Raw genomic sequence first — 27,954 nt, 5'->3', positions numbered from 1 at the left:
TCCCATTTGTCTAAAATAAAAGTGTGTTCACTGTGTTATCCAACTGACATCAGAGTGATATCAGATGTCCACCACCAAAATCTTTTAGATTCTTTATAATCAAAGATACTGCCATAAATATTCAATTCCAATTGTAGTTTCCACTACGCGAGGGTGTGGTGAGGGCAGATTCAAACATGACTTTCAAAAGGGAATTGGATATACCACCTAAAGGGGGTATAAATGCAGGAGCACAGAGAAAAGGCAGGAGGTCGGACTTTCTCAAAGAGTCAACACAGGCCTGTGGGTCTGAACAGCTTCTTCTTGTATTGTAAGCATTCAATGACTCCAATCCATTAATTAGTGTGTGATTACAAATGCTACAAAAATATCTAAAGGTTTTGTACCTACCACCACACGAAGGGATTTTCTCACAGCATCAGCCACGAGTTTGTCAAAGACTGAAGCTTTAACTTCGATATCAATTTGTCCAATTATTAGTGGAACTATGACATAAGGCACAGCAATGGACCCTTTCCCAGGGATAATAACTATTTTTTTAAATCGCTCTGTCGGTTTTGCACCACTGCAGATATTTTCATTGTATGGAATCTCTACACGCACCTAGAATTTAAAATGCAATGAATTTTTTTAAAATCATGAAACAATCGCAAAGAATTTATATCAAAACCGCAACATTATGTTTCTGACTCATTTGCACCAGATCTGCCGCCTGTGATGGAAAAAATGATAGTCCATTGGAATTATACAATCAAACAGTGATTGATTGCACTGTCTGTGTGTACGTTCAATGGTTTATATTCAAATAGCAACATCTCATCAGCAAGATTCATGCATTGTGCACAGGAAGTATCTCAGTTTCAGATCAAGGGCCAGAGACTAATTGCAATGGTCCCTGAGACCTGTAGCTTTGAAATGAAAAGGCTGAGCTGCTCGAAAAGCATGCACCATGTCTGGCTGGGTTTTCCAACGACAACTTAAAACAAACACAAGCAACTAACACCAGGGAGCTGGAAAAACACTTGCCGTTCCACATTTGAGGCGACGGGGGCAGTGATTCTCCCCTCCCTGTCAAACATTTTCAAATAAATTCAATATAGAATATACCGAACATAATCCCAAACTAATCTAGTCCCAGCTGCCTGCTCCTGGACCATACCCCTCCAAACCTTTCCTATTCAAGTATTTATATTTTCAACATTGCAACTCTACCCACCACATCCAAAAACTTGCTCAGGAAGTTCATTCCACGTGTGAACCACCTTCTGTGTAAAACATTTCCCCTTCATGCTTTTTTTTAAAATCTCTCTCCTCTCACCCTTAAAATATGCCCCCTTATCTTGAAATCCCACACCTTCAGGAATAAAAACACCTTCCATCAACTGCATCTATACCCTACATTATTTTATAAACTTCTATCAGGACACTTCTCAACCTCCTACGCTCCAGTGAAAAATATCCCAGCCTATCCAGTCTTTCTTTATAACTCAAACCTTCCATACCCAGCAATATCCTGGTAAATCTCTTCTGAACCCTCATTAGCTTAGCAATGTCCTTCCATGGTCAACAGTTGATATTGTTATCGGTGCTACAAGGGATTTGATATTGATGATAGCATTTATCGTTTTCATTTCTCACTGTTCTTGCACTTAATCCAGCTGTAAGATTCAAAGTGTTAGGTTAGTTTTGGTGTAACTTTATTGCAATGGATAAAAAAACTACACATTGACACTAATATCCCGTGATCCAGTACTGATGTCAGATCGTAACCTCCAACAACAATCCTAACACTAAACTATCATCCAACTCCAACAAAAACAGAAAGTTTTAGGGCAATTTAGCAGATCTGGCAGACTCCGTGGAGAGAAAGTGGAATAAACGTTTCAAGTTCAGTGACTTATCTTCTGAATCCTGATATCCCTTGACTCTCTAAAATCCTTAAAAATATTATCTCCCAAAATCCATATTTGTTTTTCTCACACAATATCATAATTGAATCTTTCCAACCAGCTATAATTCTCTACCATAGATTGGAAATCCCAATTGGAAGTAAGCCTAATATTCCCTGTGACTTTACAGATGGCATATTCACCCTTGCTGCTTTCATCAATCTCTATCATTCCTTTTATTACAATCCATCATATCATCCTCTTTCACTGCAGCAATTCCCAAACTCTCCTGATGAGAACCCGTTTCAATGCCTTGGGCTTCATGTGATCCCAGGTGGAAATTTGGAAGTGAAGAGTTTCATGGGCAGACCAGGAGGGGCCTCTGTTGCACAGACAGGTCTGAAAGGAGTTGAGCATACCCAACACATTCTCTTTCCTTCATCCCTCCCCTTCCCACTTCCCCCTTCACCTCAATCTTACCTTTCTTTACCACCTCCCCCATCCACCCATTCTTCAATCTCATCCTCCACCTTGTTCATGCCCAATCTTCCTTTTTTGCTCTCCTATCTCTCCCTTCTTAAACCTGCATCTCCACAACTACCACATCCAAATCACCCCCAATTTTCCTTTCTTTCACACATTCCACTTCTCCTTATCTCCCCTTCTTTTACTTCCTCTCTCACATTCATTAACACCTTCTTTAACCCCTGCTAGATAACTCATCCCTCATAGATAGTTTGGCATGTCTCCTTCTCGCCCACCTAAATACCGTCCCTTTAACCGTATCTCCTATCTCCCATTTCCTCCCACCTTCACCAATTTGCCTGTCCTTTGGACTCAAATTTCTCTCTCTTTCACCACTTCCTTAATTTTTCCCTTCTCCTTTACCCCAGTTACCCTTCTTTCATTGGTGATATACAGATTCTTTCATCTTACTGTCCTTCAATCCTCATATCTACTTCCTTCATCCCTCCCTGTCTTCCCCTCCTTCAACCCCCATTTTCTTTCTTTCATTGCTCATATACAGTGTCCTTCACTCCTTCAACCCTCATCTCTTCTCCTTTCATTGGCCATCTCCCTACTCCTTTAAGCACTTCATGTCCCACCTCATTCACCCCAGCCCTCCCACACCCCACCATCAATCTCCCACTTGGAGAAACTCATGGTAACCTCAACGGGTGTGGCAATTGAATGCATGCCATTGGCGTTAAGCTGCATTGCAAACTAGTTGTCCACCAATTCAGTGAACCAACACTACCATCAGGAAGATGAATGGGTTAAAAAACTTACTTTAATCTCATCATCATCATAATTGTACAGGATTGCTCTAATTTCCACTTGTTCATTGCGGATGACAGAATATGGAAGTCGAAGATCAATGAAAAAATCCTTCTGCACTGTCAGCTCATAAGGTTGAGCAATACATATTCCTAGACAAAATAAATAAATTTTAATAAGAATTCAGGAAAGGTGGTGCAATTCTCATTTTAAAAACAGTGTTCACTTTGTATTGTAGGTATTCCTAAAGCTGAAAATAGAGAACAGGAAATGACAACCCCTACTGTTATTTTTAATTTCATTACCTTTGTCACCATGATTAACATTGAATGGACCCTATCATCATAACCATGCATTTGGAATTGCATGTTTACACGTGTGGCCATCACTTCAGAGGGTGTTTCCAATAATCACTGATTTCCTCACTCTACTAATATTTTCTCACAATACTACATCACCCACAAGGCATGTTGCAGCAGCCAAAGAGGGTTGAGCAGCACTTTACATCATCACGGTCTCTATCACATAGAAAGAAAGGCAGATACATAGGAACCTCACCACTTGTAAGTTTCCCTCCAAAACACAGGTCAAAGTTAGACTTTCTCAATTTGTACTTTGTTTGTAGTTTCCTAAAAAAATGCAAGTGCTGACAAACTACCAAAGATCTGGAGGTAAGGAATGGTGAACTATTTGATAAGAAGTGTGTCCTGGAAAAGCTGGGCAGGAAGTCTCAGAGGATTGGAGAGCAGAAACTCACGCCCTGAATCAAAAGCATTTGTAAGGCTTCTTTGAAACTATGACAGTCAGTTGACATCGGTGCTGGATACGAAACAATAATTAGGGCTAAAATAATCAAAAGGCACTGGGAGAGTTACAATGAAATAATGACAGCTGGCATAAACTGGCATAAGGCTAATTATTTTTGACAAACCTAATTGGTTTTTCCTGATGAAGTACCAGAAATTTGATGCAAGAACAGAAATGAACGTTGCTTCTGTGCATTTTAAGAAAATCTTTGACAGTGTGCCACATAAAAGGCTGGTGAACAAAATCACGACTCAGGGATTAGGAAAGTCAGTGTCTTAAGAACGGAAAACCTTAATGCATGGTTAATGTTCAATTTAATGCAGAGAAGTAGGAATTGATATAGTCCACAGAAAGAATAGGGACAAGCAATAGAGATTAACTGGAACAGTTCTGAGGAACATACTAGGGCTGACGTGGCTGAGGGTCTTCAAAGGTGGCAGTATGTATCATGAGAGTGGTCAATTAGTTCTTGGGCTTCATGAATAGAAATGTTGAGTGCAAAATAAGGAAGTTTTGCTGAATCTGTCTAAAGCTGTGGTTAAACTACAAGTAGAGTACAGCACCTAGATCTAGGGCCCTTCAAAGGGTAAACTGGAGATTTAACAGAATGGTTCCAGCATGGGGGGACTACTCTTGGAGCAACTGGAATGGTTTCCTTGGAGAAATGACAATTCAGGTGATATTTGATAAAGGTTTAAAAGATTATGACATGCCCATGTCTGTGCAGTTGTCCCTCAAAGAACAGATGTGGATAACACTATCAAGAATCTAAGAGTTAGGTCCTTTATCGTGGGAAAACTGATGCACTGCAGCTGGTTCCAGTTGACCTGGAAACCCTCCTGCTTTAAGCACCTCCCATGGATGGCACAGTGGCTCAGTGGTTAGCACTACTGCCTCACAGTGCCAGGGACCCAGGTTCAATTCTGGCCTCAGGCGACTGTCTGTGTGGAGTTTGCACATTCTCCCCGTATCTGCGTGGGTTTCCTCCCACAGACCAAAGATGGGCGGGATAGGTGAATTAGCTGTGCTAAATTGCTCATAGTGTCCAAGGATGTATAGGTTAGTGGGTGTTTCCAATAATCACTGATCTCCTCACTCTTCTAATATTCTCTCACGATCACAACCCATCTACAACATCATCCATAAGCCCTTCTTCAGAAATTTGATGAAGGGCTTATGCCCGAAACATTGATTCTTGGATGTTGCCTGTCCTGCTGTGCTTTTCTAGCACCACACTCTCAAGTTTAAACTATGCCCCAGGATATAAAATCCAATCACGTTTGATTTTATTGTTTTGCCAAGATTGAACCAATAAGATGATCTGATATTGGGGATATAAAAATGCAGGCAGTTTGAAAATTGCAGACAGAGCAACTGCCATCAACACAAATCCAGGATATTAGGAAATAGTCTCTATCAAACACTCTCTTTTCATATGAAACATGTTAGCAATAAAAGAAAGAAGACGACCCAGGGAGATCTTCAGATGAAGAAGTAAGACACTGAGGATGACAGCGGCTGCATGCTTTTGAAATTAAGTTGATGTAATTTTAATAGGTGTGTTATTGGAACAGCATCTTGTTATAGAGTTGGAAGCAGGTAATAAGCAGTTAAGTGAAATTGGGAGGGGGGTACTTAGTGTTGTGAATAGTTGTTGTTTAATGTTCACTTTCAGTGTTAAAGAATAAATTGATATTATTTTCATTGAATCTTGGAATTTGGGAATTCTCTGTCACTCTTATTCTAACAGATTATAATGTGTGGTGAGATTTTCTGCATGTTTGGTTTACTTAACAGAAGGGTTCACCACTGTGTCAAAACATATCTTAGTACTTAATGAAGATCAATGTACCTTTATAAAAGGAGCGCAATAATTAACAATGCAGTAAAAATACATTTAACTTATAATACAAACTGTAATTATTGAAATTGAAAGCATAGTTTTCTTTTCTGTATTCTAAAGTCTGACAAGAGAAAAACTCCTGGAACATGTGGCTTTTAATTGGATACTGCACTTGGGATTGGGGTCTCTGCGTGGATAATGACTCATCTTGAGATGCTATAAATCACAACTCCCAAACACATCATGAATATATTAGAGAGTCTAAAATGCAGCGGTGGTGATGACAAGGGTGGAATTGCTCAGTGGAGATTTGGTCCCTGCACTTTAATGCAAGGGCTATGAAAAAATCCCAATCAATGGAAATGAGGTTAAAATGCTGGAATCTGATCTGACATTTTTAAATTCCTCCTCCTCCACTAGCTACCTGATGAAGGCGCAGCCCTCCAAAAGTTTGTATTTTCAAATAAGCCTGTTGGACTATAACCTGATGTTGTGTGATTTTTAACTTTGTCCATCTATGTTAGCATGGATAGAGGTATGTAAGTTGAGGTCTATGATTCTACCTACTAAATCAAAGTGATTTACCTTTCTGTGGAGACACACTAACAGCTTGTATTTCCCAAGTAGTAATTGAGTCTTTAAGGTAACCAGATATATCCTTTGTCACAACTCTGATGAAGGAAAATACAAACAATGAACACATCTTGACTCATATTATTAACACTTAGATAGTTTTCAGATCAAATCTATGTTTTGTTTCCAAAATCAACTTCTAGACAAATATCTTTTTCTTATTGTGATGATGCTGTTCCTTTAACAAGGCTATTCTATCCTTGTTTGTTTTCCAGAGGGATTGTAAAGGCAGAGGTTCTGATATGTCTGGTAATATCACCTTGAAAAACCTCTTAAGTGTTATTTTCTTAATAAACACCCATACAATGAAAGGGGAGTACCCAGTTCTTCCAGTTCAGGCTTAGTTTGGTTGGGCTTTAGCAAGATGTTTTGTTTGTGGCTGCTGGTCGTGTTTTAACTGGGAACCCAGAGAAGCTGCTGGACCCAAAGGAACACTTCCAGGCTGACTCTCTCTCTCTCTCTGACATCTCTCCTATAAGAACCTGTGTTTGATTTTTACCTTTTTTTTAAATCAAGGGGGTGTTTATGATGATGTTGCAAGTATTTGGAACAGCATCATTAAGTTGCGCGAAAGTATATTCGGTTTTCAGGTAGGTTGTTATTCTAAATTCGGTTCTCGTTTGTCCATGTATTATTCAGTAGTTTGTACACAAATTCTGTTTTGTTTAAAACTGAGAGGTTGGGCCAGCTGTACCATTCCTGGAATTTCCACTTGACACCTGCTTTACAAAACTAGAAAGTTTAAGGTCTGGGCTACCTTCTTGAAATGTTTTGAGGGGGCTCGGCCTATCCATAATGTTCTGTAAGCTGCTACCCTTTGTTTGACCCTTTGCTATGAAGGATAGAAACAGTGCTGGATGTTTAAGACCACGCGCATCATCTATGAGTAACCCAAAGCATTCCATGTGTGCTCTGCTGAAGGCTATTGGTTACTGATGCTTCACCCTGAGCTATTTCTCTTTATCACAGATGGTTTGCCATTGCTTTTTTACACTCAAGGGCAGAATGAGGAGGTCTGTCTGAAATGTACCTCAGCAGGAACAGGTACTGAATCTGCGCTGTTGGTGTAATTCTGATCCACACTTCAGACCAGAAATGGGCATTTGCTTGGTAGAATCATTTGATAAATGTCTCAGAGATAGTGGTCAGGTCGATGGCTGTGTGATCTCTGAGTCAGAAAGTGGTAGTTCAAGTGTGTCTACCACTTTCTGACTCAGAGGTCATACAGCTACCAACTGGAGCATTACCCCTGAGATACTTATCAAATGATTCTACCAAGTAAATGTCCATTTCTGGCCTGAAGTGTGGATCAGAATTACACCAACAGCACAGGTTCAGTACCTGTTCCTGCTGAGGTACATTTCAGACAGACCTCCTTGACTGTAAGAAAGCATTGCCAAACCACCTGTGATAAGGAGAAATAGCTCCCTTTTTGGTACTTGGTCACAAAAATCAAGGCAGAATTTCCAATCGAGGGTACTGAAGGAGTGCTGCTATGTCAGAGATGTCATCTTTCGAGCGACACATTAAGCTAAGTTACCTGTCCTCTCAGCTGGATGCAAAAAAAATCTCACAGCCACTATTTCTAAGAAGCTGGGGATTTCTCTGGTTGTTCTGGCCTATAGTAACTCCTCTGCAAACATTACAAAATAATATAATTAACCTGTCACTTTCACATTCTGATGGTGTCTAAGCTATATCCTGCTCTCACCCTAAACTGGAAAATCTCAGTGGCTTTGTTTCCAATTTCTCCCCTTTCATCACCTGTACATGATTCACTTCTACCTCTTCCCTCCCCTTCCCTGGTTTTCATCTCTCCGTTTCTGAGATTAGGATACCAGCCGATACATGTTACAAGCCAATCCATTCCCACAACTACCTCGACTATACCACTTCACATCCTGCTTTGTGCAATGTCAGCTTCTGCATTGAGGTCATATCTGCTTGGATAATGTAACCTTTAGCCAGTATTTGTCCTTTCTTTAAACTGTGGGGTTGATAGGGACTTTGACTGTGTTTATTCTATGTCAATTACCTGTGCTGTCACCCCATCCCAGAGTTATGGTACGATAAGCAACAGATTATTCTCAGTTACTTCCAACATAATGGGACCAGCAAACAGCCCTTTCACTGTTTCCCCTTTCAGTATCCCAAAGGGAGTTTTCCATTCATGACAACCTGGTCCACTCCTCTCTCACTCCCAACAACCTCTCCCTTTCCTGCCACACCTTTCCATGCAAGAACAGGAGATCCAACTCATGTCTTCGTAACCTCCTGCTTTCTTTAAATTCAGCGCTGTGTAGTCGCTGCTCAGAATGAAGCCTTCGCTGTACCGGGGAGACCAAACACAAACTGAGTGATTTCAACTTTCAATTTGCAAGCATGGCCGTCAATTCGATGCTTCACTTTGCTCTGACTCTGACCTGCCTGTCCTTGGCCAGCGATCATGTTTCAGTGAAGCTTAACATGAACTCGAGGAACAAGACCTCAACCTTCACCTGGGAACTCCACAGATAACCAGCGTTCAACAATTTTAGATCATAACCTCTGATGTTTTCTTTCTCTTTTTCATTTCCTATAATGATTTTGAATTTTGGACAGCAGTTATCCCTGCCATTTACAGCTCCTATGGAACACGCATTTTGCTTTTTCATTTGTTCCATTGCCATTCCCTCAACATACCTTCAGTCATTTAATCGCTCCTTCCTCCACCTTATCAAAGACCCCCTCACCTTTTGTTCATTTCTGCCCCTTTCGCACCATTAAACTCCATTACATTTCCAACTTATCCCAGTTCTGACAAAATGTCACAGTCCTGAAACGTCGCCTCTGAATCTCTCTCCGCAGATGCTACCTGACCTGTCGAGTATTTCCAGCACTTCACAGTGAGGTCTAGATGCAGTGTTCTGCATATTAACTGTCTATGGGAGATTGCTATGGGCAAATTGACTGCTGTGTTTCCTAAATCACAGATGTCACCCTTCAAGTTACACTCTGCAAAACCTTGTGAGAAAAGGAAGTGCTTAATTGAGTGTAAAAGGTAAAATTGTCACCATCCGACTGGACGTAGGGCTGTTCTTTCAGGTGATGGTTTAACCTAAAGGTCATGGTACGCCAGGCAAGAGGAGAGGTTGAGAAAGCAAACTTTGCAGCTGGGTGCCAGAACTGATGCCACCTGTTGGTGTTTCTTTGCATTGCAGATCAGCCATCCTCGCTAAAGGACCCCCTCCCCCCTTCACATTCAAAATTCATTGTCTGTAAAGATGTCTGGAACATTCAAAAAATGTTTTCTGAATGTCTTTCTCTTCCACAAGCCTTCAGACTGGGGGGGGGGGGAAAAAGTCCTACTGAGTACAGTTTCAGGCATTGAAGCACTTCAGAAACATTGCAAAACATTCTCACAGATACATAGCAATAATTAATACCCTTGTCTGTCATTTGTGGGCAGAGTCTTCAGTATCCAGAGCCAACTCTCTGGGAAGTCACTCCTAGCCATTATATCCTCATAGGGAATATAGTAGTCATCATCGTCACCTAGAGAAAAGAGCAAATGGTAAATTGAGGATTTTGATGCAGAGTTTCATTGTCGCTAAGTTAAAAGATATCGGTTTACATTTTTCATTCCAAACAGAAAAGTGATACAGCATGAGTCGAATTGTGTCACGTAAGGAATGAGCTGTCCCTGCCCTATCCCTGTTTGAGTGAAGTCCTTTTCAACACATTTAATCCATCGCTATCTTGAAGACCAGAATACAAAACGCTGGTACGGCCGCACTTGGAATATTGTGTACAATTCCGGTCGCCCCATTACAGGAGAGATGTGGAAGCATTGGAAAAGGTGCAGAGGAGATTTACCAGGATGTTGCCTGGTCTGGAGGGAAGGTCTAATGAGGAAAGGCTGAGAGACTTGGTCCTGTTCTCATTGGAAAGAAGAAGGCTAAGAGGGGATTTCACAGAGACATACAAGATGATCAGAGGATTAGATAGGGTAGACAGTGAAACGCTTTTTCCTAGGATGATGACATCAGCGTGTACGAAGGGGCATAACTACAAATTGAGGGGTGATAGATTTAAGACAGATGTCAGAGGCAGGTTCTTTACTCATAGAATGGTAAGGGTGTGGAATGTCCTACCTGCTAATGTAGTTAACTCAGTCACATTAGGGAGATTTAAACAATCCTTAGATAAGCACATGGATGATTTTGGGATAGTGTCGGGGGACGAGCTGAGAATAGTTCACAGATCGGCACAACATCAAGGGCCGAAGGGCCTGTCCTGCACTGTATTGTTCTATGTTCTAATTTCCAAAAAAACACAGTTGGACCAGCGACATAAATAGTGCTTACAAAAGCAAGTCAACAAAGTTTGGAAACTCTGCAGTGAGCGACTCACCTTCTGATTCCTCTGCTGAAAATGTGTTGCTGGAAAAGCGCAGCAGGTCAGGCAGCATCCAAGGAGCAGGAGAATCAACGTTTCAGGCATGAGCCCTTCTTCAGGAAGTTGATTCCTGAAGAAGGGCTCATGCCCGAAACGTCGATTCTCCTGCTCCTTGGATGCTGCCTGACCTGCCGCGCTTTTCCAGCAAAACATTTTCAGCTCTGATCTCCAGCATCTGCAGTCCTCACTTTCTCCTTCTGATTCCTCTGACCTGTCAACCACTTACAAGGCACAAGTCAGGAGGGAGATGGAATACTGCCTACTTGCCCAGAGCTCTGACAACATTCAAAAAGCTCGATACTATGCTAAACAAAGCTGCCCTGACTGAATCTCCCTTTAAACATTTGCTCCCTTCGCCGTCAGTGGACAGCACCATCTACAAGATCTCGCAAAAGCTCCTTGAACCAGCTTCTCCCAATTCCCAACACCTGAAAGTGTATCAAGCACTTCTTTGCTGTGATTAGATCAAATTCATGGAAATCCCTCCCTAAGAGTACCCTGGATAATTAAATGCCATACATACTGCAGCAGTTCAAGAAAGATACTCACTAATGGGTCATGCTCGTGGATAATTAAGGGTGGGCTATAATTATGACCTTTCCTGTCACATCCCCTCACAGAGGGCAGCACAGTGGCTAGCACTGCTACCTCACAGTGTCAGGGACCTGGGTTCAATTCCTGCCTTGGGTGACTGTCTGTGTGAAGTTTGCACATTCTCTTTTGTCTGCGTGGGTTTCCTCCCACAGTCCAAACATGTGCAAGTTAGGTGAACGTAATGATAGGTGCATTTGTCAGAGGGAAATGGATCTGGGTGGGTTACTCGTTGGAGGTGTGGACTTGTTGGGCTAAATGGCCTGTTTCCACACTATAGGGAATCTAATCAATCCATATCATACATGAATTTATTAAAATGTCTTTTAACTATTTCACGAGTGCATAGACCACTGTTGCTATCTCTGACTTACTGTTTTACCTTTTCTAAAAATGTTATGTATGCTCAACTAACTTTTCTACAGTTTCCAATCCTCATGAATATTTATTGTTTTGTATTTTCAAAATATTTTGTTTGAACTTTTATGATATGTTCTTATAAGGCAATGTGATTGGAATATATTCCAGAAAGAGATTTCTTGGAAAATTTAAAGGCATCAAGGGGCATAGGGGGAACACTGGAACATGGTATTGAGATAGAGGATTGACCATGAGCATATTGAATGGTGGACCAGGCTCAAAATGGCTGAAAGGCCTACTCCCAGTCCTACAGTTGGTTCTGATATAGCGGGATAGCTCTGTTCTTGTGCAATCTCGCATTGTTAGAAAATTGCGCAATAGCCGCGCCATTTAAACCAACAGGGCCAGAGTCACCTTATAGCCAATACAGATAAGGAAAGTTCGCCTTCTATAAGTAATAGTCTAAGTTCTTCAATCACGTTAAAGACGATTTGTGTTGAAGGAACACACGTTATAGCAGAACTAATTGGATTTTCCAAATTGCCAGATTTGAAATTTAATGCAAAACGCTGAAAGTTCTTCTTCGCCGTGAGTCCCGAATGGGCGGTTACTGGCTTAGCCACATCACATTCAGTCCTATTGCAGTTGTTGAAGCCAAATATGGGGCAGGGGAACATGTCAGCGGCTTGATTATCTTCCCAAAGTGCAAACAAGCAAAATCCCCACCCCGACGCCTGTCCTTTGCAAGAAAGGAAACAGTTTCTCTTCACCTCAAAACGTGCTCAACGCTTCACATTTTCAAAGATGATTAAAATATTAATTTGGAATATTACACAAGAAGAAAAAAAAATTGCTTCGATTTTGGTTACTACTTCCAGAAATAGGTGCTGCTTACTTCTTGCTAAAGTCATTTGAGTTGACTTCTGCAGATTTTTAAATTGTTGGATGCTGTTGCAACAATCCAGGAAGGCAGCTCGACATTCTTCCCCACGCACTCTCCGTGCCCTGCTTTTACATGATAGCCCCATCGGGTTCATTTTCATCCCACCTTTGCAACAGTTCTCTGTAAATTTATTTGCCTTGTACCGATTCACTAGAGTGGAAAGACACAATGATTCAATTAGAAAAGGGAAAGACAGTAAATCCTCAAAGTTGTAACTGAGGGCCTGAATATCGGAGCTTCAATTGAAATAATTAAGAGCTAAATCTTAAACTCAGTCCGAATTGCATTGGTTTCCTGGACGATGTTTCACCAGGAAGCCTGGAACGTTCGCTTGTCAAATTTTACCAAACTCGCCCCTCGAGCAACACCGGGAGAAAGTGAGGACTGCAGATGCTGGAGATCAGAGTCAAGAGCGTGGTGCTGGAAGAGCACAGCGGGTCAAACAGCATCCGAGGAGCAGGAGAATCGATGTTTGAGCATGAGCTCTTCATCAGGAATGACATTCCTTATCCAGAATCCCATTCTTCATGAGGAGCTTATGCCCGAAATGTCAATCCTCCTGCTCCTCAGATGCTGCTTGACCAGCTGTGCTTTTCCAGCACCACGCTCTCGCTTCATTAACTACACCGCCCTGTGGTGTCTGTTGTTTCAGTTTCTGCCCTCTCTTACCATGCCCCCATCCCTTGAGGAAGGCTGGTTAGCTCAGTAGGCTGGATAGCTAGTTTGCAATGCAGGATGATGCCAAGTCACCCTGATCCTTTCCTCTCAGATTGAGGCACCACCACCATCACATCTCTCTCCAATGAGATAGAGTGTGCCAATGCAACCATGGCAATTTTACCTTCACCTACAATAACTTGTCACCCCATGGTTATCCACAAAGACACCAGGGTCCCTCCCATCCGTGCCATCTTTGGAAGCATGTTGTTCACCTGGATGGGCACTGGCATTCTGAAGCCATCCTACTCAGTCAAGGATGGAGTCTGAGCATGGCAAAGGAGCGATAGATTTCACTGAGATCATCTGACAGGGACTCGCATGTTCTGATAGACAGGGAGCTACCAGAGGAGAAACCATACCACCAGACCCTGACAACCCAGTCTGAGGTCACCACCCAGGTCGGTGCCACCGTCTTGGTTTAGCTGAGCGGGCGGAAATGCAGAAAGAAGGTGGTGAGATTCTCAGCTTGGGCTAAGTGCCACACTCTTCCCTCTGCAGCCTCACATTGACTCTACCTCTGCTACTGCACCTGCTTCTCACCCAGGCTTGTGATCTGCCACTCTCACTAATGCATGCAGCACCTCTATTAGCCCCTACCCTGACAGTTATTGTGGGGATGTTCACCGAACTGGCACACGTTTCATCTCCTGTCTCGGTGACATCATGGAGTCTCCTGTGAAGCGCTGCTGTACTGTGTTGAGTGGAATTTATTTGGTTATCTTCCCACTGCATCCAATTACCGGTTTTGGTTGCTCATTGCGGTGGTCGCTACATTGGGTCTAGATCAACGTGTTTGTTGTGGAGTCCGTGGATGAGTGCTATGCTTCTAGAAATTCTCTGGCTGTCCTCTGTTTGGCTTGCCCTATTATTGTTGTGCTGTTCCATTTGAATTTGTGGTCCTTGTTGTCTGGGTGTATAGATACTCAGGACGATCGGTCATGGTGTTTAGTTGATGTTCATTGTAAGCAGATCGCTAGTGGTCTGCCTGTTTGTCCTATATAGTGTTTCATGCAGTCCCTTCCCAGACATATTTCTCATTTTGCTATCCTGCTGCACTGCCCCATCCTTTGCAATCGCATTGCACCCTGCCCATGGGAAGACTAACATGCCAACATCTCCACCAACACCTGGTACTGATATAGCACAACAAGATGTGCAGCCCCTTTGACTTGGGACTCCTGACCAGCAAGCCAAGCTGCCTGCATTTGTGACTGTGCTAATAAGGTGGTCCAAGCCAGTTATCAAATGTCAATCAACTGTAATCCCGTTTTCTAACATGTGACTCACGGAGAGAGAAAATATGAAGTGTCCAAAACAGTGTCCACAACATGCACTGCTAACTCATTGAAACCAAATTTTAGTTGGACTAATATTATAGGTTGAAAACCTCCCACCAGAATGACGCTTACAAAGACGATTAATCGCAAAGCATTCTCTACTCAATCAAAGACACGTACAGTTAGCCATTTTAACATCCATAAGTCTCGTTGCACGACGTCTGCGTTTCATTGGCTGTTTGCATTTGTGCTCTGTAATAAAGTTTGGAGATAGATGTTAAAGCATGGGTTACAGTCCAGTGGTTTCAAACCAAATTGATGCATTTTACAAACACAATTGCCTTCACCTTGTTCACTTCATGCCTTCATCATACATGGGAGACTGGTCAACAAGGTTAGATCTCTGGAATACAGGGAGAACTAGCCATTTGGATACAGAACTGGCTCGAAGGTGGAAGATAGAGGGTGGTGGTGGAGGGTTGTTTTTCAGACTGGAGGCCTGTGGCCAGTGGAGTGCCACAAGGATCGGTGCTGGGTCCTCTACTTGTTGTCATTTACATAAAAGATTTGGATGTGAGCACAAGACGTATAGTTAGTAAGTTTGCAGATGACACCAAAATTGGAGGTGTAGTGGACAGCGAAGAGGGTTACCTCAGATTACAGCAGGATCTTAACCTAATGGGCCAATGGGCTGAGAAGTGGCAGATGGAGTTTAATTCAGATAAATGCGAGGTGCTGCATTTTGGGAAAGCAAATCTTAGCAGGATTTATATACTTAATGGAAAGGTCCTAGGGAGTGTTGCTGAACAAAGAGACCTTGGAGTGCAGGTTCATAGCTCCTTGAAAGTGGAGTCGCAGGTAGATAGGATAGTGAAGAAGGCGTTTGGTATGCTTTCTTTTAATGGTCAGAGTATTGAGTACAGGAGTTGGGAGGTCATGTTGCGGCTGTACAGGACATTGGTTAGGCCACAGTTGGAATATTGCGTGCAATTCTGGTCTCCTTCCTATCGGAAATATGTTGTGAAACTTGAAAGGGTTTAGAAAAGATTTACAAGGGTGTTGCTAGGGTTGGAGGATCTGAGCTATAGGGAGAGGCTGAACAGGCTGGGGCTGTTTTCCCTGGAGGGTCAGAGGTTGAAGGGTAACCTTATAGAGGTTTATAAAATCATGAGGGGCATGGATAGGATAAATAGACAAAGTCTTTTCTCTGGGGTCGGGAAGTCCAGATCTATGACTCTGTACAGGTTATCTATGGGAGTTAACAGGAGAGTTATTGAGGAGCAAAAACTGCAGATGCAGAAAAACTGCATAAGACAGGAAAGGAGGCAGTAAGTGGCTCAAGCTTGGATCATAAAAGGTGATAGCAATAGTTTTTGGCATGTTAAGTGTTAGGAATATCAGTTTTGGGGGATGGGTTTAAGTTGGAATAAGTGCAATTTAGATGCTTATCGACAATCTGAACTAGACTTCAGCACAGATCCAGCGCTGTGCATTAAACTAGTATCGCATTCATTCTCAAACACAAGTTATCTCAGCAAATAGAATTTCAACATCTCCAGAATCCTCTTTACAAGTTGCAGAAGTTAATGCAATGAGTGCTTCTAGAAACCAGTACCTGTCCTTGTAGGTGTCTTGAGGTCACTGCTTGTTATAATTGTTAGTCCCGCATCTGTGAAAACACCAAGAACATCACTGCCACTTCCAGGCGTGCATCCAATGTCATTCTTCTCGACAACGTCCCAGATCTGTATGAAATACACACAAAGCTGCCACATGAATCAAAGAAGGATTGACAACGTGACACTGTTACTGCCTCGCTTTCTCTCTGGCTAGAGTGTCAGTGGTGCAGCGAAAATGTTCCCAAAATGAGCAAAGAACACAACAGATATTGGAAATCTGAAAAAGCTGGAAACACTGTGTCAGCATTGAGCACAGTGTCTGAATGGATTAACAGATGTACCGCCTCAAAATCTGGCAAAGAGCAGTTCAATAACCTTAACGATATATTCCAGGCAGATGGAGACAATTTAGCGAATTAAGATCACTGTTCCTTTTTCTTTCAACATTTTGCCAAATGTGATTGTTAGAACAAAGCCCAGTGTGGAGCCCTCAGCTACTATCCTAATACCTGTACTGAAATATTGCAAAGCAGAGGAACAGGTTTCTGAGTGTGACTTGAGAAAGTGTCTCATTGGCAGTGAGCTCCAGTACACAGAAGGAAGGTCCATAATCCTTTATTCAGTCATGTTCTTCTGCTGGTTTTTAATGAACGAGCTTCAGAAAACTGCTTCATTTAAGCTGTGTACATTCTTAAGGGCGGGTGGGTGTGATTTTTATTTTTATTCTCTTGTGGGACATAGGCATTGCTGGTTGCACCAATATTTATTGCCTGTCCCTAGTGGTGAGCTGCCTTCTTGAACTGCTGCAGTCTGTGTGCTACAGATTAAACCATAATCCACTTAATTATGGAGGAAGTTTCAGGATTTTGAACCAGTAACACTGCAGGAATGGCAATACATTTTCAAGTCAGGATGGCGAGTGGCTCGGAGGGAATTTGCAGGTGGTCTTGCTGCTATGTATCTGCTACCTTTGTCCTTCTAGATAAAAGTGGTTGTGGTCTTGGAAGGTGCTGTCGAGAGATCTTTGGCAAATTTTTGCAGTGCTTCCTGTAGATAGTACACACTGCTGCTACTGAGCGTTGGTGGTGGAGGGAATGGAGTAAATTAAAGAACTTGCATTCTCTTTTGATGCTCAATATGATTTATTAAAGAGTGCACCTTATTGAAGGATGCATCTGCAACATAGTCACCACTTTCATCAGCTCAATTGGAAATCAAAATGAATTGCTTTAAATATTGGCTTCGTCCTTCACCCCTTTTCATCCAACTGTTGGTCTGACCAGAATCTTCATTTCCAGTCTATTTTCACCTAAAACTCAACATCCCAAAGTACTGTCTGCTTTTGATTTCCTTTCTGCAACACCCTCTACATCCCTTCAGCTCTTCTAAGCATCTGTGTCCATCTCTTGACAACTACTGACCATTTTGCTTTCAAATAAACGAAATAACTTTAAAACAGTTGGCCAAGAAACATCACACAAGTTAAGTGTTTGCCCCTTATTAATCACTAACAGCACTTCCTTAACTTAAAAGCTTAGAAAAATGTCAGGAATTACTTGCCTTGCTCTGCGTTATCTTATTTTTCTTATTCAACACAAACACGGCTTTATCCACAGCAACTAGACCAACTGTTGCCCCAGAGTCACCTGTGATTTTCAGTTGAAACTGTTTGCCAGGTTTGTAAATCTTGTTTTCATCGTGTCGGTTTGCAGCAGACACTACCAACTGTGAAGAAATGTATGTCAGTCTGAAATCGTCACAAAAACGCGATAACTTTCGATTGATGCAACTCATCACTGCTGAAATTAGTGAATCAGAATACTAAAGTTACAGAATTAAAGAATGAAACAGCTGAGAAAGAGGTGAGTCAGCTTTATTCATTTGTAAGAATTATCCAATTCATCCAATTCTTCCTGTTATTACTCCCTAGCCCTGTAAACTTTCCCCTTCAAGTAATTCTCTCTTTGAATTTGAGACTTGCACCATCAGAGGCTTTGCCTTTGAGATTTTACTTGGAAGAGTTCTTTTTACTTTTTTATGGCTCCCAACACTGTAGCAACTCTACCAACTACTAAACAGTTGGCTAAAATGCAACTCGCATATGTAGGAATAAGTAATCCAGGTGTTCAAAAGTCTGAGGGGTTTTGAGTACAGGTTTTGTGTCAGCAAGAGGGACAGCAACTGCAGGACACAGATTTAATATAAATTGCAATTAGTTATGAGGAATATTCGAAGCAGTTCAGTCCATTTGGCCCCTCAAGCCAGTTCTCCCATTTAACAAGACTACTGCTAAACTGACTATGGCTTCCATTTCTAATCTCTGTTTCCATTCCAATAATCTTTGATTGTCCGATGGATCAAAAACCTAACTGAGCCTTGAATATAATCAATGAGCCAAACTCCACTGCTATTAGTGGAAAAGAAGTTCCAGAATTAAGAAACAATCAGAATTGCCTGTGGAACAATGCATCATGAAAACAGCTCAAGTGATGCGAACAGTTTTGCTACGTTTATTTATCCCTTAACTCCACTTTTTCCTTCTCTGACTTTGTGTAAACTAGGCTGAAAACAAAGGTTATGGGGTTTAAGTTAATTAAATTGTTATGTTGTTTCATTTCGCTCTATTAAAGTTACAACAATTGTTAATAAATAATTAAATCCTTTCTTTAAGATACAAGCCCTGGATCAGGATAAGTCACAGAGTCTGGAATTGGTCATTTTAAAGTCTGTTTAAATATCACTTTTGAGGGCCTTTGAAGGTTTTAATCGTATTGCAAATACAGAGGCAGGAAGGTCGATTTGATTTGATTGAGAGTGTGGTGCTGGAAATGCACAGCAGGTCAGGCAGCATCCGAGGAGCAGGAGAACTGACGTTTCGGGCATTAGCTGCCTGACCTGCTGTGCTTTTCCAGCGCCACACTCTTGACTCTGATCTCCAGCATCTGCCATCCTCACTTTCTCCTAGATGATTTGATCTGGTCATCTGTCTCATGTTGTAACCTACTGCAGAGTAACCTTTTATGTGGCACCATATCAAATGCTTTTTGGAAATCCAAATACACTTCTCCTAGACTGTCTCCTTTACCCAGCTCACTTGAAAACTCCTCAGAGAACTTTAATGACATCATAGTAACTCTACCTGATATTATCATGATTGTCAAAATGCCCTGCTACTATTGCTGGAGTAACCCATTTCATTTTAACACTGAAAGATGATGTGCTAACGAGTGTAATTTTGTGCTTTCATTCTCCCTCATCTCTCAGCATTGGGGCTGGGTGTGAAAACATTGCAGATTCCTAACCGAAACAAATCAAATAGAAAACAGGAATGCTTACTGTTCCCATGCATGTGTCTTTCACATCAATCCAGACAGAATCAGCAACCACTTCTATATTTGCTCCCTTTGTCACGTAGTAATAGACCAGTAGTCTGAAGGATGGTATTAAATCAGAGCTGATTGGAATGAGCATGTTCACCACAATTTGGCCAATCTCCCTTGGCTGTCGTCCAACGGTCACAATCTTTCCTTTGTTTATCAACTGATTAAAAGGAAGTGAAAATAAGTAGGTTAAAATACAATTGATCATTCTGAAACAAAATAAAACAGAGAATTATGGAGAAACCTCAGCAGATCATGCAACATCTGTGGGGAGAGGAACAGAAATAACATTTCACATCTGATGGGTCACTGGATTTGAAATGTTCCTGACGGAGAGCTTTTGCCCGAAACGTCGATTCTCCTGCTCCTCGGATGCTGCCTGACCTGCTGTGCTTTTCCAGCACCACACTCTCGACTCTGATCTCCAGCACCTGCAGTTCTCACTTTCGCCCACTGGATTAACCCTGTTTCACTCTCCACAGACGCTGCGAGACCTGCTGAGTTTCTCCGTAATTCTCCATTTTGGTTTGCAGATCTCCGCAGTTCTCTATTTTATTTGGGACAATTTTGAAAACCTCACCATATGAAGTAATTGAGAAAGTAAAACAGCTTAATATAAACTATAAACATATTTTTGAACAATTGAATCCTTACGATTCCGAACGCATATTAATAAATAGCCACGCCTGTTTTAGCATAGTGGAAACAGGTCAAATTTTGAACTGCCCGAAGGCTTTGTGCACTTTGAGAAGCACGGCAGAAATTATTTAGCGGGTTGAATGTGTTATACTGTTGCTCTCAGAATGCCATAACCTGCTGTTGATTCACGGCTAACATGTATTTTCCCATAATAGACCTTGCCTTGATCCTCCAACCAGCCAACCAAGGATATCAAACCCTTCCTTGTAACTGTTGTAGGCTGAGCCAGAAACAAAAGCAAACTGATAGAAATGCTCAAGATGTCGGACAGCGATTGTGGAGAGATACAACATTAAGATATCCTCGAGACAGGAAGGCTATGAGAGGAGATCTGATTGAGGTTTTTAAAATCAGGAATGGGGAGGCAACGGCTGAGTGGTATTATTGCTTGACTATTAACCCAGAATAATGTTCTGGGGACCTGGATTTGAATCGTGTCATGGTAGATGGTGGAATTTGAATTCAATAAAAATAAATCTGGAATTAAGAGCCTAATAATGACCATGAAGCAATCATCAGAAAAGCCCATCTGGTTCACTAATGCCCTTTAGGGAAGGGAAATCTTCCATCCTTACCTGATCTGGCCTACATGTGACTCCAGAGCCACAGCTATGTGGTTGACTCTCAACTGCCCTCTGTTGTATCAATTGCTGGAAAGTTACAGCAAATGGACTGCAGTGATTCAAGAAGGCAGCTCATCATCACCTTCTCAAGGGCGAATAAGGATGGCCAGCCAGCAACGCCCAAGTCCCACAAATGAATTTTATTTTTAAAATGAGTGGGATGGGATAGAACAGATAGTGTGAAGCTGGTTCTACTTGCAAAAGAAGCAAGAGTGAAAGGGTTTTGAGTGGTTTAATGTAAATAAAGCAAGGGTGAAGTAGGAAAAAGAACTTTTTCACACAGTGAGTAGTTAGGGAATGCAATGATCTGATGGAAATATGGTGGAGGCAGGATCACCTGAGGCATTTCACAGGGCATTATTGGGATTGCAAAGGTGCGTAAGGATATGAGGGAAAATGCAGGAGATGGTTACTGAGTGCCGATCAGGCCCAATGGACTGAATAGCCTCCTTCCACATTGTAACCTTAATGAAGGGCCAACAGCTTGAAACATTAACTTGGTTTCTATCCGCAGACGCTGCCCAGTCTGCTGAATGTTTCCCAATGTGTTGTCTTTATTTCAGATTTTCACCATTTCCAACATTGTGTTTTTGTATCAGACTTAACCAGACAAGGCAACTCTGACTGCTATTGGTTCAATTCCCGCCTCAGGCGACTGACTGTGTGGAGTTTGCACATTCTCCCCGTGTCTGCGTGGGTCTCCTCCAGGTGCTCCGGTTTCCTCCCACAGTCCAAAAAAAATGTGCAGGTCAGGGTGAATTGGCCATGCTAAATTGCCCATTGTGTTAGGTGAAGTGATAAATGTAGAGGAATGGGTCTGGGTGGGTTGCGCTTCGAGCGGGTCAGTGTGGACTTGTTGGGCCGAAGGGCCTGTTTCCACACTGTAAGTAATCTAATCTAATCTAATCTACACCCTGAGATAATCTTCCAAGCAATATTCTTTCTCAAAAAGAGCCCACTTCCTATGTTGTAATATAGAGAGGAGACGTTATTGGACTTTAAATACCATTTATCAAGCACCCAGGACATCCTAAACTAATGAATTAATGCAAAGTTTTTGTATTGTAATCACTGTTGTAATGCAGAAGGAATATTATTACTGATTTGCAGACATGAAGACCACAGCCATGACAATATCTGGACAGATAATGTTCTTTTGCAATGTTAAGTGTGATATAAATGTTATCCATATCACTTCTGCTTTCTTCTAACTATAGGATGATGCACCTTCCATCCCACAGGATGATGAACAGACAAGGCCTGGGATGAACACCATCCCAAATCTATGTCATGAATTTCAGTTCCTTCACTCCTCTCATACAGAATAAGGATTCAGCCCTTGTTCCAGCATCCAATCCTGACTCATTAGATGGCGCCAGAGTGTGGTGACACTGTACAACACAACATTTTTGACTGTATTTTATGACAAAATATACATTACAATAAATAAATAAAATTAAATAAATCAGTTAATTCAAGGCTGATGGATTTCTACCTCTTGTCCTATAGTTACATAACCTTTAATCCCTTTAATTCCACAAGAAAGCTTGCTTGTGGAAACTACATTAGTAACTGGAAAGCATAAGAATCTCACAAATTGGAGGAACTTGCATAGTGTGTGCAAGTGCAAGTGCAGACTCTTAACTGCCCTCTGGGGCAATTAGGGATGGGCAATAAATGCTGGACTAGCCAGTGATGCCCACATCCTCTGAATGAATTTTAAAAATATATAATCCATGAGTTAAAATGATTCACAACCCAATGGACAGAATGGCCTCAGTGATATCTCCTCTCTCCACAAGTGATTGCTTTTTAAACTGAGACCCTCTAACCACCGGTGAAACAGAAAACATACCATATAGCTAAAGTACTTTATCTGGTTCTGGATTCCCATATTGTCATTTCGGAGACTGAGATGAACAACTAAATTACTTCCAGGACTGAGTTCTGCTGGCTGAATGCCAATGTGCAGGTAGTTCATCGAGCCAGCCTGTGTCTGATATGGCTGTGCCACCAAACTTGCAGAGGCCTGCCGTGCTTTAGGAGTGTCGGGAACGTTAGTTTCAACCTGTAAGTAGAGAAATGAACAATCCGGAAGCAACACTGCGGTCAATTAGTCACGTGCAAATGGCAAACATTTACTAAAGTGAGATTAATCTTCCATATCAGGGATAAAATCAGCAGGAAGAAGGTTGGTACACCAACTGAGACACATGTTCCTCCAATGCTGGCCTGACAATCATCCCAGTTTTAATCACATGTCAATTCTAGCAGCACGCAGAGAACCCCAGTTTTTAGTGGTAACACAGTTTTAATCACTGGGCATGTCTTAGGTCGAAAGGAGGGACTGGATTCCCTCCCTCTGGAATTCCTTCCTTCCCTGAAACAAGGGAAGTTCTGTGTTCAGGAAATTAATCTGGAGCCCAAATGCATACGGAACATTAATTTTTAAAGATCAATAAAACAGAAAGTATATCTGACATTCTGTCATCTTCAATTGAAACCACATTGCAATTGTTCATTGAATTGTTCACCATCATAAAGTAAAGAATATTCTCTTTGTTGGCAAAAAAGGTCAAGGGAGAATTTAATAGATGCATTTTAAATTATGAAGGGTTGTGATCAAGTAAGAAATGAAAGATTGCTTCCATTTGTGGGTCTAGAGGACATAAATTTAAGATAGTTGTAAAGAAACGAAATGAATTCCCTGAAAGTAGACAGTGGAAGTAGATTCAATATGTGACACTACTATGACTTTGAGGACTGTATTTTCTCCTGGTTCGTTTATGAAGAAAGGTCAAGGCAGATGAGTTAAGCAGTCCACTCGGAGCCAATAAACAAAACAATTTGAGAGGCTATGGGTTTCTTTTTAAATGTGTTGTTGCTGTGCCACCATAGTCTTACCAGACCATAGGGGTTGCTCACTCATTCGAGAGAAGTAACTGGTTGTGATTTAACCTGAGGGCCATCAGACCTCAGGCAAGGCAAGAGGTTGAGAAAGAGAGTCATCTGTGGTAAACTCAAACCGGTAAGGGGGATTGAACCCACCCTGTTGGCATCATACTACTCTGTAAACAATCCAGCCAGCTGAGCTAAACAGATTCCCAACTGGAATATAGAAGCAGCCTGAATGGGTGGGGGTCAAGCACCCAGGGATTTTAGCTTTGATTTTCAGTAGCAGTTGCTCCTGGGGTCTTGGAGTTGGATATGGAAGTTGTTTTTCATCTCTGTGTTACCACTAAAAACTGGGGTTCTCTGCGTGCTGCTAGAATTGCATGTGAGACAATCTCTTTTACTGAATTTGCCTTTGCCAAGGGTGTGTTTATGGGAATCATCAGGGTTTGTGACATAAAGCTCAGATAAAAAAGAAATGGGCAAAACAATCTTTATCCTACTTCTCATATAACAAAGATGATGTACCGAACATGATGCCATGAAAATAATCCCAGCCTATCCAGCCTTTCTCTATAATCCAAACCTTCCATACCCGGCAGCATCCTGGTAAATCTGTTCTGAACCCTCTTCAATTTAATAACATCCTTCCTATAACTGAGCAACCAGAACTGGATACCAATATATAGTTCCTGGGCTTTTCCTTGCCACCTGTCATGAATACTGGTACTATGCTGGCCAACCTCCAATCTTCTGGCATCTCACTTGTGGCTATCAATGATACAAATACCTCAGCAAAGGGCTCAGCAATCTCTTCCCTCTCTTCCCACAGAGTTCTAGGATACACCTGATCAAATGTTAGGGATTTATCCACCTTTACGCTTTCTAAGACATCCGACATTTCCTCCTTTGAGAAATGGACATTTTTCAAGATGTTGCTATTTATTTCCCCACATTCTCTATCTTCTAAATCCTCCTCCACAGTAAACGCTGATGCAAAATACTCGTATAGTATTGCCTGCTGTTCCATACATAGGTGCCCTTGTTGATCTTTAAGGTACCCTATTTTCTCTTTAGTCGCCTTTCTGTCCTTAATACATTCATAGAGTCATAGAGACGTGCAGCATGGAAACAGACCCTTCGGTCCAACCTGTCCCTGCCGACCAGATATCCCAACCCAATCTAGTCCCACCTGCCAGCACCCGGCCCATATCCCTCCAAACCCTTCCTATTCATATACCCATCCAAATGCCCTTTAAATGCTGCAAATGTACCAGCCTCCACCACTTCCTCTGGCAGCTCATTCCATACACGAATCACTTCAGCTTCTCCTCAATCTTATTTGCCAAGGCTGTCTCATGCCCCCTTTTCAATCTCCTGTTCTCCCTCTTAAGTGTACTCCACATAATTGGCTTATTGGCAAAAGACAGAGAGTAGTTAAATAACCTATTATTCTGTTCTGTTTTCCAATAGAGTTAAGTCATTCCAATTCTTCCTTTTGTTGCATTTTAACTGCAATGTGTGAATAAAGTGTGTTTTGCTTCAAGACTGTAGTTTGACCGATCCAGAACACAACGCCTGGCAATTACCTTTAAAATAAGAAAAAATTAGGATCTAGGCTTTTTTAAAAAATATACTTTGAGGTGGTTTGGTCTGATCCTTGACAAATAGTAACATTCAGAAAGGACATTGGATATATATGTGAAAGGATGTGACATGTAGGGTTAGGAAAAAGAGCAGAAAGGTTGTACCAAATTAGGTGGCTTTTTGAGCGAGCAAGGTCTCCTCTGTGCCTTATTGGTCTATAGCTCTCTATTTAGTGTACTCACTTTTACTTGTATATTTTGTGGCTGTCCAACTGTATTTAATGTCAACCTGGCAATACCATCATGTTGGGTTTTTGAGTGACTTTGTCCTCCATTGACCATCACGGGGATTCCACTGGCTGGTGAACCATCAGGGTTTGTTACGTAGACCTCAGATAAAGAAGAAAGATAAATTTTCTTATGGAACAAAGATACGTATGTAAGGTTTAGAAAGAAAGGGTGAAGTAAATGGAGAGGTTTGTACCATTAAATCAAATGGCATTCCAGGCTTGTAATACTTGGAAGTCTTGGTAAATAATATGGTGTACGGGGAGGTGACTATTTTTATTCCTGATTTTTCTGCTTCGACCATGTCACTGCCTAAATCATAAGGCAAAAAGAAATATGAGTAAATGTACAGTGTTTTAGCAAATACCTGATTTGAAACATTTCTGCTAAAGGCTTATTAAATGAAACACTGTCATTGCCTCTGATGCGCTGTTTTCACAGAAAATAAACAGAGAACACAATTAACCAAACCCAGATCAACAATTCATTGGATTTTCACTAATTGGTTTCGCAGTGAATTCACTACATTTTTAAATGATAAATCTTTTAACTTTCACTGAGGGACAGTTGCACAACAACGATAGACAAACATCGATTCTCCTGCTCCTCGGATGCTGCCTGACCTGCTGTGCTTTTCCAGCACCACTCTAATCTTGACTCTAATCTCCAGCATCTGCAGTACTCACTTTCGCCTAAGTAACCTAGGGGCGCAAACCAATGCTTCAAAGGCCCAATTTCAAATCCCATCGTCGAGGGGAATTTAAGTTTGATTAGTTAATGAATCTGGAATAAAAATACTCATTACAAAGAATATAAAATAAACAGTCTCATTAAGATTGACCACGATATGATCAGAGTGTTGGAGAGATCTTGTGGCGCGATGGTAGTGTCCTACCTCTGAGGCAGGTTATCCAGGTTCAAATCCCACCTACTTCAGACATAACATCTTTGACCAGGTTGATTAAAAAAATTTACTTTTTTAGAAGTCAGATGGTTATGAAAAACTCGGCAAGTTTATTTAGTTCTTTCAGGGAAAATAATTTATCACCCTTAGCTGGGCTGGTCAACCTATGACACCAGATACACAACAGTGTGCAGCCTCTGGACTGAAGTAACTGGTTTGTATCAAAACTGATCTATATCAGTTAAACATTACTGACATACTTTCTTGGATGAGGCAGTATTGTAAATGACAATGTTCTGTGGGGACTTGGGTTGAAATCCTACCATAACAGATGGTGGAATTTGGATTCAATGAATAAATATGGAATAAAAATGATAGCTGGAGGGGGAACATGTGGCCTCTATCAATTGTTGTAAAACACCTGCTGGTTCTCTACTTTCTGAAGTACCATCGTTAGCTAGCTTGGTCTAAATATGATTCCAGACCCACAGGCAGCATCCGAGGAACAGTAGAATCGGGCATAAGCCCTTCATCAGGAATGAGGCTTGTGGGTCGGGGGCTGAGAGATGGACAGCCATGGCTTTTTCAAGCAATGAGTCTATTCAAGAAAGAGATCAATAGATTTTTGGATCTAAAGTCATGTAGGGATAGGATAGGGTGGAATCGAGGCAAAAGGACAATAAAGCTGTTATGGAATGACCTATTCCAGCTGGCACTTGTTCTGCTGTCACAAAATTAACACTGTTCTGGCACATTTATAGAGATTCACTATTTGTAAATATAAATACTAAAGGCAGAAATCAATCCTTGTTTTCACATCTTTATTGCACGTACAAGATTCCCCTTTAACTATATTATGCACAATGAAATATACATACCTGTATGTGTTATGACACTGGCAGTAATATAAATTGAGCATCCTACAAGTTCGTAAATGTCAGGAAAACTGGTTTTGAAAACTTCACTTGTCAAAGAAGCATCTCCTCGTCCATCTATAATCTGAAATTAAATACTTTAGGTCAGGCCAGGGTCCTACAATAACTGCAGGACCCTATCAAATAAATTATTCAATAATTTTCTAATGTTCTGCTGTGTATCCTCTGTGGGTTTTGTGAAGATTTGTAGCTCAGGTTGAGGTTCTGGATGTAGGTTTGCTCGCTGAGCTGGAAGGTTCATTTTCAGACA

At 41.5% G+C, this 27,954-nt stretch overlaps 1 protein-coding gene across 1 annotated transcript in view; it reads right to left on the bottom strand.

Moving 5' to 3' along the window:
• Positions 1–27,954, bottom strand: part of LOC140468136 (complement C3-like) — a 116,107-nt gene that overhangs the window by 68,079 nt on the left and 20,074 nt on the right. The window contains exons 9-21 of the mRNA XM_072564332.1: positions 27,648–27,768; positions 26,062–26,177; positions 25,821–25,967; positions 22,955–23,167; positions 19,734–19,937; positions 17,958–18,122; positions 16,394–16,523; positions 14,959–15,030; positions 12,734–12,931; positions 9,876–9,984; positions 6,403–6,488; positions 3,180–3,319; positions 391–603 (exon numbers count right to left, since the gene is read on the bottom strand). Coding sequence (XP_072420433.1) covers positions 391–603; positions 3,180–3,319; positions 6,403–6,488; positions 9,876–9,984; positions 12,734–12,931; positions 14,959–15,030; positions 16,394–16,523; positions 17,958–18,122; positions 19,734–19,937; positions 22,955–23,167; positions 25,821–25,967; positions 26,062–26,177; positions 27,648–27,768 — 1,914 coding nt within the window. The remainder of the gene's footprint in view (positions 1–390; positions 604–3,179; positions 3,320–6,402; positions 6,489–9,875; positions 9,985–12,733; positions 12,932–14,958; positions 15,031–16,393; positions 16,524–17,957; positions 18,123–19,733; positions 19,938–22,954; positions 23,168–25,820; positions 25,968–26,061; positions 26,178–27,647; positions 27,769–27,954) is intronic.

This window comes from Chiloscyllium punctatum, chromosome 46 (genome assembly GCF_047496795.1).
Source record: "Chiloscyllium punctatum isolate Juve2018m chromosome 46, sChiPun1.3, whole genome shotgun sequence".
Lineage (NCBI taxonomy): Eukaryota > Metazoa > Chordata > Chondrichthyes > Orectolobiformes > Hemiscylliidae > Chiloscyllium > Chiloscyllium punctatum.
The sequence above is the reverse complement of the archived record's forward strand: the minus strand, read 5'-3'. Positions and strand labels throughout refer to the sequence as shown.